Here is a 15,920-nt window from a genome sequence, read left to right as displayed (position 1 = left end):
TGTGTGTGAGCTCATGAGACAGGAGAGAAGTGGCAGCTGAGGGGAGTTGGGTGACTGTGTGTGCATGCATGTGTGATTTGTCTGGTATGGTCCATGTACATATATGATACTTGTGTGTCATTTTATGCAAAAAGAGGTAGAGCAGCTAAGAGAAGTTGCAGGTGTATACACAATGCATGTGTGCATATAGGATGCATCTGTGAACCCATGTGAGGGAGAAGGCAGGGTAGCTAAAAGGTTATGGAGATATAAATGTATAATACTTGTATGTGTGTATAATTGGTGTGTAAATACATGCAAGGGAGGAGGCAGGGCAGCTGAGAGGAAGTTGGTAGTGCAAGGGGGTTGTTTGGGCTTGGGGTGGAGCTACAGGAGCAGGTACTTCCTTTATCCCCCCCTCAGCTGCTCAGAGAACTGCTTTCTATGAACACATATAGGCCACTCACCCATTGGTCTACCCACTAGTCGTGGGCAGGTTGGGTAAGGGCCAGGGCTGCTAATATCCACTGTGTGTATTTGTAGGTCTGGTGCAGTGATCTGTGAGACGGTGGTTATTACAAGAGTATGAGGAGGGCAGGTTCTCCCTTCTGCCTCATCTCCCCACCCCATCAGCACCCTAGCATCATCATGAGGTGAAAGGTGGGGCAAAGAAGACTTGATACCCTATGTGGCACCCTGCTTAGGGTATGAGTTCATTTTGGCAACCTCGCTTCCTCTGTCCCAGGATCTCTAGACCAGCTCCAGCTGGGCTCTGGACTGCTTTGGGACAGCCAATGGTAAACCTGGGGTCAGCACTTGATGGGCTGTATCCTCAAGAAGCAGCTATCAGGCTAGTCTACACATGAGAATATCCTGATGAGCCAGGTGGTAGTGGCGCTTGCCTTTAACCCCAGCACTCGGGAAGCAGAGCCAGGCAGATCTCTGTGAGTTCGAGGCCAGCCTGGTCTACAGAGCAAGAGATCCAGGACAGGCACTAAAACGACACAGAGAAACCCTGTCTTGATAAACAAAACAAAACAAAAAAATATCCTGATGAGGGATAAATATACCCTCAACCAACTAAACCACAATCTGCAGGGCAGACCCTGATGTGAATGAGCACCACGACTCTGAAGTGGAGGAGCCAGGGCCTAGGATGACCACCAGGACGTATACCCAAGGCTTTCTCTAATCCCTTTCTCAACAAAACCATGCCTATAGGAAGTCTTCCTCAGAGATGTGGTAGAAATTCCTGGGCTCTGGGAATATTCAACAGATTGTTTGTCCCTATATTATGCCAGATACCTGCTGTAATTAAGAAAATACCCCCAGTTCTGTCTCCTAAAACATTCAGTGGGAGGAGGGGAGGGGCGAGTCTGTGTGCCCCTCTTGAACCTGAGAATACTGGTGGAGCTCGAAGTCTAGGATTCCAGAAGAGCCAGAGGAGATACAGGGACCACATATTCACATCTGGGTAAGCTCAGAGCAACCAAAGGGAATGTTGATGATGGAACCGCAGGACAAGATGGCGCCTTGCTTATCATATAAGGAAGGGTGTCAGGATAAACCTTGAAGAAAGGTGTTGGGGGAATGCTTTGGCATTCATTATCCAGTACATGATAAGGGTATCCTGGAAGTGTGGTCAGGACATGGCTTTGCACGGAGATCCTCAGATCCCTGCTTCTTTGAATTACCTCCTCTAAGAGCTAACAGAGACAATAGTTTGGGCTCAGTATGAACAAGAGGACTTTGTTGTCTGCTGTATTTTCAAGTTGCCCTGGACAGATACATATACCATGAGTTTCATTTGGACCCACTTGCCTTCTCAGTTATGGAGGGATATTTTAGGTTTGGGTTTAAGGGAGGTCCTTGAAATTGCTAGAAGTAGGTCCCTGGTAGGTTTATACTGTGTGTAAAGTGCCTCAGGATGGGAGTGCTAGAAATTGGGACCCTAATTTCTTACTGGATATCTCTATAAGGAGGGCCTAGAGAACTCTTAAATTCAAATCAACCCAAAGTGAACATTCTCTTCCCATCCACAAATCTCTCACCCTTTATCCATATCTTAGTTGAAGGTCCCCAAACTCCTAATCTAGGACTGGTATTTCCAATAGGACTGTAAAGGAGGGGAAAAATCTTTGGGATCTATCTTGCTTAGTAGGGTACCACTAGCAACTTGTGGGACTGAGTCCTTGAAATATGGTGAGTGTAGCTGAGAGATCACATTTTTAATATTGTTAAACTTAAGTAGCCATATGTGGATAGAATTAGTCTATGACCTCTCTTCGTTATCCCTTCTCCAGGTAGTTTCCAACATAAGCATTGGGTTGATCAGAAAGAGCCTCCTGAAAGATGTAAATATTGAAGATGACATGGATGGACCTGAGTAGGGCCAGAGGCTAGGCTGGGTAGAGGTGGAGGTACTCCATCTGCTCCAAAATGTGGGAGAGACAGGCTTATTTCTACAGGCAAACAATGTGATGTCTTCTCAGTGGGCAAGACTCTGATGTCTACCTTAAGTCTCACTGTGAGAGGATGAGGAGAGCTCCCATCTCCTTCCAAGTAAAGGATGGACAGATAGAGCCTGAATGTCCAGTGAATTCCAAAGACCTGCTGGGAGTTGTGTGTAATGGGGAAGCTGGATGCTGTGGCAGGAAATTGGGATTCCAGGTTATGACAGAGGATTTAGAGGTGGCCAGAAAAACCTGGGCTAGAGTCTTCCTTTTACACTTTTTTAGCTGTAGACTTTCCCTAGATGTTACCCCTAGACAGGGAGGCCTGTGGATGCTCCAGCTTCAGAGTGTAGAAGAATCTTTGTTGTGAGGATGCTGTTAGATCACACACAGCCCCAGCATGCATGGGCACTCACCTTGACTCTGTTCCTCTTCTGTCTTCCAGCTCCTGTCCTTTCTCTTCAACATTATTCCACTTACCTGATCTGTCCTTACCATGTACAGAGGCGGATTTCTTTCCTATTCTAAACCTCTGCTTAGGTGGCTTCTTGCGCTTTGAGGAGTCAATGGGTGAAACCCTCCCAGATATGAGTCCGGGAAACCAGAAGGAACAGTACATTTTAGCAAGCCACAGCCAAGGGATTTAAACTGCAGGCCAGAAGTTCCAACTGGCTTGTGTGACCTTCTCAGATGGGATCTGCAGAAAACTATTGGGGGCTAGAGACACCTATGGATGCATCCTATAAGCACTGAGAAAGTATGGAGTAAAGATGGGGAAAGAAGAAGCCAATCTGCAGGCTTGTGAGAGAGGGGAGAGCAGTCACCAGAGGAGGTCCCTGCGCTTCTGGACACGCAGATGACTGCTCTGGTTGTCGGTTCAGAAGCATCCTTTTATGGAGCTCACCAGCCCCAGGATAATACCACAACCCTTCATGCTAATGCTGAGTTCCCTTCCCCCTTCTGTGCCTGACGGGGTCCTACATAGCTCCCCCCCCACCCACCCAGATCCAACCCACTCATTTCTACCTATGAAGCTTTTCTTGCTTGCCCTGTTGGAGATGGCCACCCTTCTTGAAAGCATTGAATTGGCACCTCTTGCTGTCTGCCCTATTGCTTGCTCAGGTATACAACCTAACTATTCTTACATCCTGTTCTCCCCCCTCTTAGTGCTCAGGACACCCATGTATTATCCATGGTGCTTAGTCAGATTATAGGCAATGGGAGCTGGAAGGTTTTGTGCAATGTCATATAAAGGGCAAAGGGTGGGAGCCAGGCTAGCATGTGCCAGGGAATGGAAGCTGGGGAAGGAAGCTGGGAAGGAAGCTGGAGTAGGGTGGGCTCTCCTGGGTCACAGCCTTGCAAAACCTCAAGTTGCTGAAAGTTCCTTTGCTTCAGTCACACCACTTAGCAGCGCTTGTGTCCTTAGGGTGTTATCATAGTTAAATCTGATGTCAAGCCTATGAAATGGCAAGGCAGTTAATAAGCACTCAACATTTCAGTTTCTCGCAGTTTCTCCTAAACAAGAGGGATTTTTCTCTTGGAATAAAGCACAGATAATCAGGCTTTGGGGGCCTTGTGGAGAACAGTGCTGTAGAGCATAGCTGCCTAGTTTCCCATGCCAGTACATTCTGGAAAGGAAGGGTGAGTCTTTCTGGGCTTTGGGATGGCTGTGATCTTAGAACACATCTACAATAGTGCAGAGTCACTACAAGGTAAGGGCAAGCCCCTGGCTCACTAGTTGTGACTGCAGACCACAGTGTTAAGATGATCTTCAGACTACAGTACAAAAGGTTCCAGCAGTCAAACGCTTAGTGTAGGTCAAGCCAAAGCACCATGTCTGTGGCCATAAGAGCAGGGCAGGGTGCAAGAGGGGACTCTGTGTGTAATAAGGGGCAGTCAGATGATGGATGGAGCAACTTCAAGAAAAGGATGGGAAGTAGGAAGAGGATGGTGGTACTGCCTGAGGATTGACAGGAAGGAAGGTTGGGATCAGGCCCATGCTGCCAGCCCTTCTGGCTCTGAATGTGACTCTGACCTTCTTCTCTTGGTCACCCCATCTTTTCCCCTGCCCTGGATGGAGCTCAGAGCATGGCCTCCTGTGACTCTCTTCCTCATGCTGTACATGCCTGGGGCAGCAAAATAGTGTTTGAAGGTGAGTCTACCCAGATAACCCAGAAGGTAATAAATAGTATGGCTTCTTAGCTTGGTGACTTCATAAATGCCGTCTTTCTTATCCCCTCAGTGGTTTCACTTCCTCCCCTACATAACTGCACCTATCAACTTGATCTCTACTTGGGTGGCTGGCTTTCTCTCTCTGTCTCAGCTCTGCTCTGAGTCTTGGGGTGGAAGGTCATATGTATGCCTATAACACAAAGTTCCAAAGTAATGTTATGGTCATATAGCTGGCATTTTCCTTCTCTTTTCTTTTCCTGAGATAGGCTTGTTAGATGGCCCTGGCTGGCCTGGAACTTGCTATGCTAGCCTCACACTTGCAACAACCCTCCCAACCCAACTTCCTTCCCAGTGCCAGGATTATGTGAGTACACATGTGCATGTATATACTCCTGATGTATGTGGTCCTAAGGACTGAACTCTACTTGGGGCCTCATGGACACTAGGCAAGCACTCTACCAACTGAGCTATACACCCAACAACCTCTATGGTGAACATCTTTTTTTTTTCTTTTTTTTTTTAAATTAACTTGTGCTCTCTCTGACTCCACCTGGGGGTAAAGGATCTCTCTAGAGAGAGCAGCAGCCATTATTACCTTGCTCCCTGCTCTGGAAGTAACCTGGGCAGAGTGAAAACAGGAATAGAATCTATTCTTATCAGGGTCTTCTCAGCCTTATCCATAAAGCTGGGGATGGGTCACTTAGGTTTTTTCACTTAGAAGACACTGTGTTTTCTCTCTACCAGCTTCCTGCTTCGTTTGGTATAGCAAAGCTATAGGCCTGTAATAAACAGGAAAGGACCCTCAGAAACGTAAGACACCAGACTCTAGCCTCTTGCCATGGCTCACTTTGTTCCTGCTCATCCACCAACACCTGCTTCTAAGTAGGAATAGTTGTTTGCATGGACCCTTAGGTATCACTGTAAAGGTCTTGTCTCAAACAGGTTTTCTTTCTCTAAAAATAAATAAATAAACAAACAAATGAAGAAATAAAAATAAAATCTTGCCCACATTAGCCACTTCCAATTACACTGCACAGTCCAGGCCTGTCACCCAAGCAAACCACCTCCTCAAGTGAGTTCAGAGCACAGGAATGAGCCCCCTGGGACTAGGCAGAGCAGACTATCCGGGAAGGAAAAGTCCAAAGCTGCTCTGTACAGAGAGATTCTGAAATCACAGGTACAGACTCTGCCCTTGTACCCAGGAGGACAGTGAACCATTTGGCACAGGGAAGACTAGACAACAGGTGAAGGAAGCCATGTAGTCTCTAGAGACAAGGATGGTCTAGGAATGGGCTCCAGGTATGTGGAGACATCAAAAATGTCAGGGAAAGAAAATGGGGAGGGAGAGCTTTGTGTACTTCCTTCCCAAACCCACCAAGAGGAGCAGGGGCGGGGCCTTTTTGGGGTGCAGGAGCCTGGGATACCCCTTGCTGCTATGTGTTTTCAGGTACCACTCCTCACATCCCTTTGCTCCCAAGTGCTCAAGGGGGAGAGGGCGGAGACCATCCCTCCCCCTGCCCACTCTAGCTGTCAATCTGCTGTCTGGAAGAAAGACTTGAAGCCTCCTGACAATTGTGGGCAACTCTCTCCTGCCCCGCCTCCCGCCCCTGCCCTGCCCTCTTCCCCTCTTCTCTCTGACAGGGCTCTTCTCTGATTGTGCTGGGGCCTGCCTCCCCACCCCACTTTCAGGCCTCCCTTCCTCTTTCTCTTCTCTCTCCCTCTTTGTCATCTCCTCCAGTTCTTGAAGCTGGTAAACTTGAGTGTCCTCATAAGACTTCTAATGACGAAACAAACTTCGAATCTCCCAGCCAGGTCAAGATCATCCATCCTCAGGCTGACGGCATGGTGAGTGCACACATGTATGTGTTGGGGGGGGGAGGTCATTGATTATTAGGTGGGTCAGCAGGAGAGATTCCTAGGGCTTCTGGACTCAATGGGCATTTGATCCACTCCAGGAGATGGCCACCAAGTTATAAGTGGCCCTGAGCTACCCTCGGGGACCTCTTAGCCTACCTTCTGGCAGCAGGGTGCTCCTGGGGACAAGAGCCTTTCCCAAGGCTTAGCACTACATTCAAGTTCAGCAAGAAGATCCAAGTCCATAATTAAATGCTCAGGGCAAGTTAAGTGCTCCAAAGTTTGGTGCTAAAAATATTATATTTAGCATGCAAATTATGCCCTGACAGCTCCCCAGAGCCTGAGCCCGTGGGTGCCACTACCATGTTTGTCATTATTCCTGATTTTTAAGGTGCCAAGAACATTCCCCTTTCACTGGGTTGATTTCTAGCTCTCTTTTAAGGAGACAAATTTCTGCTGTCGGGGCAATGCCGGCCTGCAGACCCTGAAAGCTTGGAGCTGTGAGGAGCCTGGAAATGGGAAGAGGGGCATCTGTCCAAACCACTACCTTCAGGTGTCCCTGCCTTCTCACACTACCCATGCTAGAGACTGGACAAGGGACAGACAGATTCAAGCAAAGCCAACATCCCAGGGGACACCTCTACCATGGAACTATCTTGGCCCTAGTGGCTAAGATTGGTCCTTCAGAAGTACCAGGATCCAGGGAGGAGGGGGGTAGCTGGGCTACCTCTTATTGTTGTCCCCTTTATGCTATATCTAAATGTGAAAGACAGTGTTGATGGTGTTCCAGGCCACCCAAGGGCCCATGGGAATGACTCTTGTCAAAGTTTTATTGGTTTGGTGCATGTATAGTGATGTTACAGAGTTGGAGTCCAGGGCCCTCCAAGCTGCAGCTCCCCTCCCACTTAGGGCTGGACCACACCAGGCCCAACAGTGTCAGTGGCTTCCTACCTACAATCTCCTCTGAGGCAGAGGCACTGGAAAGGAAGAGGAATTGGAAAGAGAAGAGATCAGCAAGGAAGTGGTAGGAGGCTACCCACTCCCCCACAGAGCTCCAAGTTATCACCTCCAACTTGAGCCCCAACATTGATCTGAGGCCTGACTTCCCAGGATGGCCAGCATTTGCTGTGAGGAATGGATGTGTCCAAGACTTGTCAGAGGGTGGCAGGCTGGGTTGGAGGATAAAGGAAGATCAGCTGTTTTTCTCCTTACAGTCCCTCTAGGGGCCCATGAGGATTAGAGTTATTCCCTTCAAAGGGTACAGAAACCACATGGGGTACTATAACAGGATAGGACTCAGCAGTACCCACTGCTATGAAATGTAGGGGTTCACACTGGAGTGAGGGTGGAAAACAGATTTTTCAGCCTCAATTTCTCTGGGGTCCGTGGAGCTATCTGGTGTTTATGTGTGTGTGTCCCAACACTAACATTGCCTGGGGGCCTTGGTATGTCCCTGCTTTCCTGTGTAGTCCCTGTGAAGTCTGAACTGTCCTTCCCTCCCACCACCTGATCCAACCTGGGCAAGCAAGGGCCAGGTCAAGCCAGCCATCGGCATGTGCTTGGCCACCGAGCCAGATTCTGGCCTCAGCAACTCCAGTGCTCCCAGGAAAGGTCAAAGAAGGCCGCTGCATCTTTGGTGCCAAGGAGACAGGGTCTGGAAGTGAGAGGGGGCACTCTGTGAGCTGCCCTGAGCCATGAGTCCAACCCCAGAGCTGGTAAGATACCAGTCTTCCTGGCTCTACCATTGCAGGAGGAGGGTGTGTGGGCAGAGAGGGGCACCGAGCCAAGCTAACACAGCAGGGCTGGCAGGGTCAAGAGAAGGCCAAGTCCATCTGGGCCTTTCTGCCCACAACTTGCAGGGATGAGATCTGGCCTGCCTAGGCAGGGAGGCAGGAAGCAGTTGCTGTGCAGGCGAGGGGCAGACTCTGACTCAACAGTGCAGGATCTTCATGAAGGCCTTGCGGAACTCGATGTTGAAGGTGGTGTAGATGATGGGGTTCACGGCACTGTTGACGTAGCCCAGCCATGTGAAGGCGCTGTAGAGGACTGGCGGGATGTTGCAGTCACAGTGAATATTCAGGATGTGCGTGATGAAGAAGGGCAGCCAGCAGATGATGAATACACCTGGGAAGAGGGTGGGGTCAGGCTGGCCGCAGGCCAAGGAGAGGCTGGCCCTGTATGGGCCCTGCTCCCTATACACCGTCTGCTCTGTCACAGGCTTTCCTGGAGCACCAAGACTGCTAACTGCATGTGGCAGCCCAAGGATCAGAGCAAAAGGAGCTCTGGTCTCAGATCTAAGCATCCTGTTTGCGACACTTATCTGTAGGGAAGGGTCCCTGTACCTTCCTCAGCTTCACTTTTTTTTTTTTTTTTTTTTTTAATCTCCCGAATGGACACGACAGCTGCCTGATAGGGAAGGAAGTTACTTGAACACAAGTGGGAAACATTAGCCTTTTGACTCTAGTTGGTCTCTGCAAATGCACACACAGACTACTTCCCAGTTACTGTTGGGGGCAATGGCATCCTCAAGCTGGTGATGCTGGAGGGAATTTGTTCTCAGCAGTGTGGGACATACAATTTAAGAAAAGAGAGAGATAAAAATCCATCTTACTTAGTATTCACGATGACCTCTTGAATTCAATGAGAAACTAAAGTTCATGGAGGTTCCACAATGTCCCCAGGGGCCACTTTGCTCTAGTAACACAACTGATACCTGGTTCTCATTTGTCTGGGTCCTTCACATGGCAAGGTTCTTGCTCCAGCCTTTCCCAAGATTTCTCAGTGTTGGTAGACACCTTTGTTGGTCCTACTGGAAGACCATGCCTTCTTACACAGGCAGGCCTCAGAACCACTTACTCCAGTTGAACACTCAGTGTGGACATGTAGGAGGATATTTTAGGGACAGAGCATTGTCTTGTAGTAACAAGACCCTAGAGAAGACCTGGTGGACTGCCACATAGAGCGTTGCTCCAAACCCATCCTGCCACATACCCAGATAAATGGAAAATAATCCCTTGCCCTTCTGGGGCCTGTGCTTCTGAGAAGGAGGGCATTAGAACCTGCCCACTCATTTGCCAGCATTTCCAGACCATCAATGGGGTCCCAGTGTTACAAGGATGGCACACTCACACCCAAGCCTCCTTTTCCCAACTGTCTGTATCAGTCTGCTTCCTAGGTCTTTCATTACACAATTTTATAGAAGTTGAAAGAAATTAATTGCACGTGTGCGCGCATGTGCGCATGAGCATCCATATGCCACATGAAGATCAGAGGATAACTTGTGGGGATTGATTCTCCCAATCCACCATATAGGACTGAGGGATTGAACTCAGATTAACAGGCTTGGTGGTGGCAAGTGCCTTTACCAGCTGAGCCCCCTCTTCCAGTCCATAGAAGCTGGAGCTACCTCTCAAAATCCCATCTTATTTTTCAGTTTTATACCATGGGGACTTGGTTAAGTGAAAATGTAGATTTCAAAATTCCTCATCAATAGCAATAGTGTCAAAACACACAACTCACCTATGTGATGCTTTCCCAACCCTGTGCTACCCTGTGACAACAACCCTGAGAGGCAACTTACTCCACAGACTGGAAGACCAAAAGGAGAAGACACCAATGCGGAACAGGTTACGGTGCCTTACCATACACCAGTGAAGCTCGGACACTGTGGTCAAACTGCCTGAGTTGACATAACCATGGTCAAGTTAGGTAACTACACAAAGTCCTGGTTTTCCCTTCTGTACAGTAGGCACAATAGGAGATTCTACTGAGTACTGACTATTTAAATGTAATGAGTGTGACCTGTTACTAAGGATGTACCCAATCCATGACCCTCCAGTCATGGTTCTCAAAACAGGTCTGGGACCTTCGGGGGTCACCCTTTCCCCTGCCAAGGCTGGATGTGACAGGGCTGTAGCCATCAGCCAGATCTGACTCACCCAGCACAATGGCAAGCATCTGAGTGGCTTTCTTCTCCTTCTGCTGGGAGAGCTTCCTACGGCTCATTGACTTTAGGGAGGTCCGGGTTTTGCCATTGGGCATGGTCTGGATCTCAAAGAACTTGGCGATCTTGGGGTTGACAATCTTGGCATGCCCATTCTTCTCTGGTTTGGCAGGACTGTCAGGGTTGCTATGGAGGCCATGGTGGGATGGATCGGGGAGAGTTAGCTGGTGGTGACTGGGTGGGATGGGGCTATACCGGGTCCTCTCTGGTGGACTGGTGCTTGACAGCATCTCCATCTCCAGCTCCTGAGCTCGGCGGGCAGCATCCTGTGGTGGAGGCAGAGAACTTAGGATGAAATCCCTGGGCAGAAGCCACCAAGCCTCCGTGGCTTTCCTGCCCCTCTGCACACTCCTGCAAACAACAGGGTTACTCTGACAGGAAAAGAAAGAAGACCATCACTATCACTGGGGAGGTAGGGGTCATCTGAATACAGCACTCAAACTTATGAAAGTCACTCCTGGCCCACTTCCCAGAGCAATCCTTGGAAAGCCTCAATACCCTAGAAACACTTGGGTGCAAAGTATCCAGGCACTTCTCTTTTTTTAGAACCTAAGTGACACTTTCTGGGTTCTAACTAAGGGCCAGACACCAATCCAGTTGCTAAGATAAGCCCCTGACTGACATTCAGACTTGGCTAACCTTTCAAGAACTCAGTTCTGACTACAAGAAAATCATGTTCCCCGTCCCCCACTGCCAGGTTGGAGTATAGACTCCTGTGCCAGTATGGACCTGTGGGCTGACTAGCCTGATCCAGAAACCAAGGGCTGATTTGGGAGTTCCATATCTTCCCTGTTAGGCTGACCTGGAAGGTCCAGCATAGATCCACACAAGGCTTCCAAGTTCCTCTTTAGATTCTCTTGTCCTGGACCTTGGTGGTCTTAGACCAGCCTCTGAAATAGAGCCTATATGCTCAGATAGTGAAAATGGGCTGCTGCCTTGAATATAACCTGAGATCTGTTTTAGTACCTGCTTCACAAACAGCACATTAGAGTCCTATCCATGGAACACAGGCAAATTTGTGGGTGCCCTGCTATCTATATTGCTGGACTTTACATGTTCTCCTCTGTGGGTTCAAGGCCTGATTCTTGAACTCTGGTGCTAGCTAGTACCAGGAAACTCTCAGGTATGCTATAAATCTGTACTTATAGGTTCCACATTTAAGATATGCTTCTTGCCCACCCCAGCTGCTCTGCTCCTTCCCTACCCCATCACCAGCCACCATCTGCCAGCCCCAGAAGCTGCCTATCCAGAAGGTAGCATATGCTGAATGGAACAGTTTGAGTATGAATTCAGAAGTCACATAGATCTGGGCTCCAGTACATGTCCAATGCTAACTGTTCAGACTTGGGTGAGCTACCTGTACTCCATGAGCCTTGGCTTCCTCTTCTGTGAGCTGAGGACCAATAAGATTTACTTCCCAGGGTCACATGAGGATTTGATGAGATGGCAGAAAGCATGGCAGGTGTTTGGGAAGTGGAAATGCTCCTACTGTCACGTGTTTGGGAAGTGGAAATAGCCCCTATTCACTTGTACTAGGTTACATGGGTGGGTCATGTAAGCTTCTGTGGATCTGTGCCTTGCAGAACCGAGGTATCTCGCTGCACCCATATTTGGAAGTGTGCGAGGTGAATGTGCTCTCAGTTGATGCAAAGTAGGGGCGCCAAAAGGCACTTTTCCCTTGGAATAGCTAACGAAGTCCCAGCATCAGGGACTGTGGAATCCACTGGGGGCAGAAAGATGGTGGCATTTGGGTCCCTGACCTGAGCACTTACCATTCTCCGCCTGTTCACTGGGAAACTCCCATTAGACTTCATGATAACGGTGCAGAGTTTCATGTCCTCAGGGTGAGTACAGTTGCCCTGTGGAGTGAGCCAGTACATGGGTCACACAAGACAGAGGGGAGCAGAGGTGGTGAGGGGACAGAAACCCAAGACAAAGGAGTCCATGGAGAACTCAGACCCTGAGCAGAGGCTCAGCAATTAGAGGACTATGGCTGCAGCAGACCACTGGGGTGAGAATGAAGGTTGGCACTGTGAGGAGAAGAAGTGGGCAAGGTGGGCGGCAAAAGGAACTCATTCTTCATTGAGGAGGGCCTGCTCAGGATCATGCTAGGCATATGCTCACATCCCTTCTCACATCAAATCTTCATGACCACCCTGTGAAGTGCACAGGACTCCCATTTAACAGACCAGGAAACCGAGGCTCACAGAAGCTAAGCAACATGCCCAAGGACACACATCAAAAAAAGGTGAGGATACCAGGATTTGGACCTGATGCACCTAACCCATAAGTTCTTGTTCTTTCCATACTGTCTTTGTTGTGGAGTGATGAGTGGAAGAGGGAGATTGGATGATCAATGGGCAGGGAAAGGATAGACGGACAGAAGAGGGAAGTAGAAAAGAGGAGGCAGGAGTGTACGTGGAGGGAAGGGCAGAGCATCACAGGCAAAAAGAACAGTATGGAGAAGATGGGGGTGGGGACAAGGAAGCAGAGAAGTCAGAGTGAGAAGACAAAACAACATGAGGAGGAAGAGAGAAGCCAAGGACCAGACCAAGCAAGAGCTGCTTTGTTCAGTCACAAAGGTCTTCACGCAGACAATACTAGTTAGCTTCCACTATGGACCCCCATCTTCCCTTTCCAAAGATTCCTTCACTCAGCTAAGGTCCACACCATCACCCAGCCCCCAGAAGCTCCCCCAGTCTAGACTTCCACACTGCTGTGATGTCGCAGGTCCCCACCCAAGTGTAGTATGAGCTCTCTTGGTAACGCTTAGGTAGGGACCCTTGTCGGGGCTGAGTCTGAGGACCTTGAGTGGGGTCTTCAGGTTGGCTCTGAAAGCTCGGCTGCTGCGCTTGGTGTTGACCCGCTTGCGGCGCTTGCGGAGGACGATGTAGATTTTGATGTAGACCAGCAGGGTAACGATGAACGGCACGTAGAATGAGACGATGGAGGAGTAGACGACAAAGGCAGGGTTGGCGATGATACACTCATTCTGATCTGGGGGAAAGGAGAGACCCATGTGGTCAATGTGTCAGCAGGCCCACCGGACCATTGCACCACCAGAGGACATCCATCCCTTTGTTGGGAACCAGAGGCAACTTTTCAGACTAGGTGCTGATGATTGCCTGGAAATGGTAGATGCAAATAAATGCTCAGTTTAAAAAACAAGCTATTAAATCCCCAACTGTTAGCAAGAAGTAATGCTGGTACTACTGACTGCTTCCAGGTTTTTCATTCCTCTTCTCTAATTACTTGCTCATTAGTTTTGTCATTTCTAAGCACACAGGAGAGCCATGATTCAGAAGAAATGACACAAGGAAACATTTTCAAAAGAGGAAGCCATTACTTTAGCCTTTCATTTGTAATGGGGGAAGGAAAGACCCTGTAACTCCATAATTTTGGTAACAGGATAATTTCACCTACTTACTGAACTAACTTACCTGTGTTCTAGTGTTTAATATACATCCATAGTCCCTTCCGGGTAGACCAGATGTCTGTTGATATCAAGCCCATTCTGTATTAATTCAAGTATAATTAGCCTTTTCCCCATTTCTAGGAATCCCTGTGGCACCTGTATTCTGAACTACACAATTCTGGGGCTTCACTGTAGCCTATGAACCACAGAGGTACCTGTAGCTTTGTCTCTCTGCTGAGAAGCAGCTCCAAACTATTAAGTGTTCTGTTCCTCTTTGGTCTGGGATGCTCCTGACTCTGCCTCACACGGGAAGGGCATTGAGATTGGCTCACCTCCTACTTGTTTCTAGCTTTTTGCTCCAGGCATCATGGGACCTTCACTCAGCTGACCCACTCGATTTAAATCTCCTCCCTCAAATATCACTGTCAGACATGGATGAAGTAACCTCCTCCCTGCTAAACATACATCAGCATACACACACATGTGCAAGGCTGTCTGGCTTGCTTCAACATATTAAATGAAATTGAAAATGGTCAGGCCTCCTTCCTCCTCAGTCATTTTCCTTGCTCCTCACCCAGTCCCAATGTGCCTGGAGCCATTGTTTCCTCTCCTGCCCAATATGGAACAACTCTGAGTTGGGCAGGATCTGGAGGGATGCATCCAGCCTCCTTGGGGATAAGAATGGGCCATCATTGGGCTTCCATCCACATCTGTATCAAAGACTCAGCCACTCAGTGTCCCAAATAGAGCAGAGAGATGGAGATATCTGAGCCCCAGGCAAAGGCCAGACTTGCCTGTGTTGTTGAGTCCAAAGAGCAGTGGGCAGGAGATGGTGAAGGACAGGACCCAGACAATGGCGATCATGACAGTGACTCGACGTTTGGAGCTATAGCGTGTGTTGTACAGCATGGGCATGGCCACAGCTGTGTACCTGCAAAGGTGGAGATCCTAAGTCTCGGTTGCAGACCAGAAGACCCCCTCACTCTACAAGATGCACCGCAGATGCCCCTTCTACTTGGTTCTATGATGCCTGACTAATGCACTCACTCAATCCTTCCCCTTGTCCCCATAGTCAAGCACTTAATGAGCAGCAGCTACTGTGGACTCCTGGGTCACTACACTAATTAATTCTCCCACCTGGATTGCAGAATTTCTGATGGATCTTTGCACATTTGAGACCATGCTCACTATCCTGGACTGCAGAAGGTAGAAGATTTTGTTGATAACTGGTATTTCTGTCCCTCAGAGCAAGCAAGGCTCTAACCCCATTTAGCAGGAAGTGATTACAGTGGTAACCATTTTTAATCTTCCCTCACATTCCTCCACCAAGCTCTCCTCATTCAGTAACATCTGATCTTCCAACAGTCCTGTGACAGGGAGCTTCAGGGCCTTTGGAAACCTTCATGACATGTCTGCACACAGGAGTGAAAGGCTCTAAGGATACAGCCTAGTAAAGTGGGTGTGGCCTGGGCCCCCTTGACCAGGTGGCTTGTGCTGGACACAAAATTCAAACTCAGTACAATGGTTTAAGGGATGAGTGTCCTTTTCATGTCCAGAAAACGAATCATGGAGTTCAAATAATTTTTACAATCTTCCCATGAGCTCCAGTCAGAACCAACTCTTTTATACAAGTTACAGTCAGTAGTCCATGGGGAACATGCACTATCCTAGCCAAACACACACACACACACACACACACACACACACACACACACACACACACACACACACACGGCCAGAAATTACAGACAGCCTGACCCCAAGGAGAGGTGAGGCAGTCAGCAGAAAGGTGAATGGCCAGAATCACTTCACCCCACCTGGTTGACCTTACCTGTCAATGCTGATGGCACACAGGTTCAGGATGCTGGCGGTGCACATCATGACATCCAGAGTGACAAAGATGTCACAGTGAATCCTGCTGAATTTCCACTCGCCCACCACCTGGCAACAAAACAATGTCATGGACGGAAAGCAGGGCTGTGGAGATGACTTCCCAGCGGCTCACTACTAGGGAAGGTTGCACAACAATGTCAAAGGGACTGCC

At 48.8% G+C, this 15,920-nt stretch overlaps 1 protein-coding gene across 2 annotated transcripts in view; it reads right to left on the bottom strand.

Moving 5' to 3' along the window:
* Nucleotides 1-7,270: 7,270 nt before the first annotated feature.
* Drd2 (dopamine receptor D2) overlaps nt 7,271-15,920 on the bottom strand; it is a 67,313-nt gene continuing 58,663 nt past the window's right edge. The window contains exons 3-8 of one of the 2 annotated variants that reach the window (XM_036194207.1): nt 15,708-15,817; nt 14,671-14,807; nt 13,268-13,458; nt 12,234-12,320; nt 10,397-10,727; nt 7,271-8,582 (exon numbers count right to left, since the gene is read on the bottom strand). In XM_036194207.1, the coding sequence (XP_036050100.1) occupies nt 8,389-8,582; nt 10,397-10,727; nt 12,234-12,320; nt 13,268-13,458; nt 14,671-14,807; nt 15,708-15,817 (1,050 nt within the window). In that variant the 3' untranslated portion in view covers nt 7,271-8,388. The remainder of the gene's footprint in view (nt 8,583-10,396; nt 10,728-12,233; nt 12,321-13,267; nt 13,459-14,670; nt 14,808-15,707; nt 15,818-15,920) is intronic. The other variant, XM_036194208.1, reaches the window with a different exon arrangement.

This window comes from Onychomys torridus, chromosome 7 (genome assembly GCF_903995425.1).
Source record: "Onychomys torridus chromosome 7, mOncTor1.1, whole genome shotgun sequence".
Lineage (NCBI taxonomy): Eukaryota > Metazoa > Chordata > Mammalia > Rodentia > Cricetidae > Onychomys > Onychomys torridus.
The sequence above is the reverse complement of the archived record's forward strand: the minus strand, read 5'-3'. Positions and strand labels throughout refer to the sequence as shown.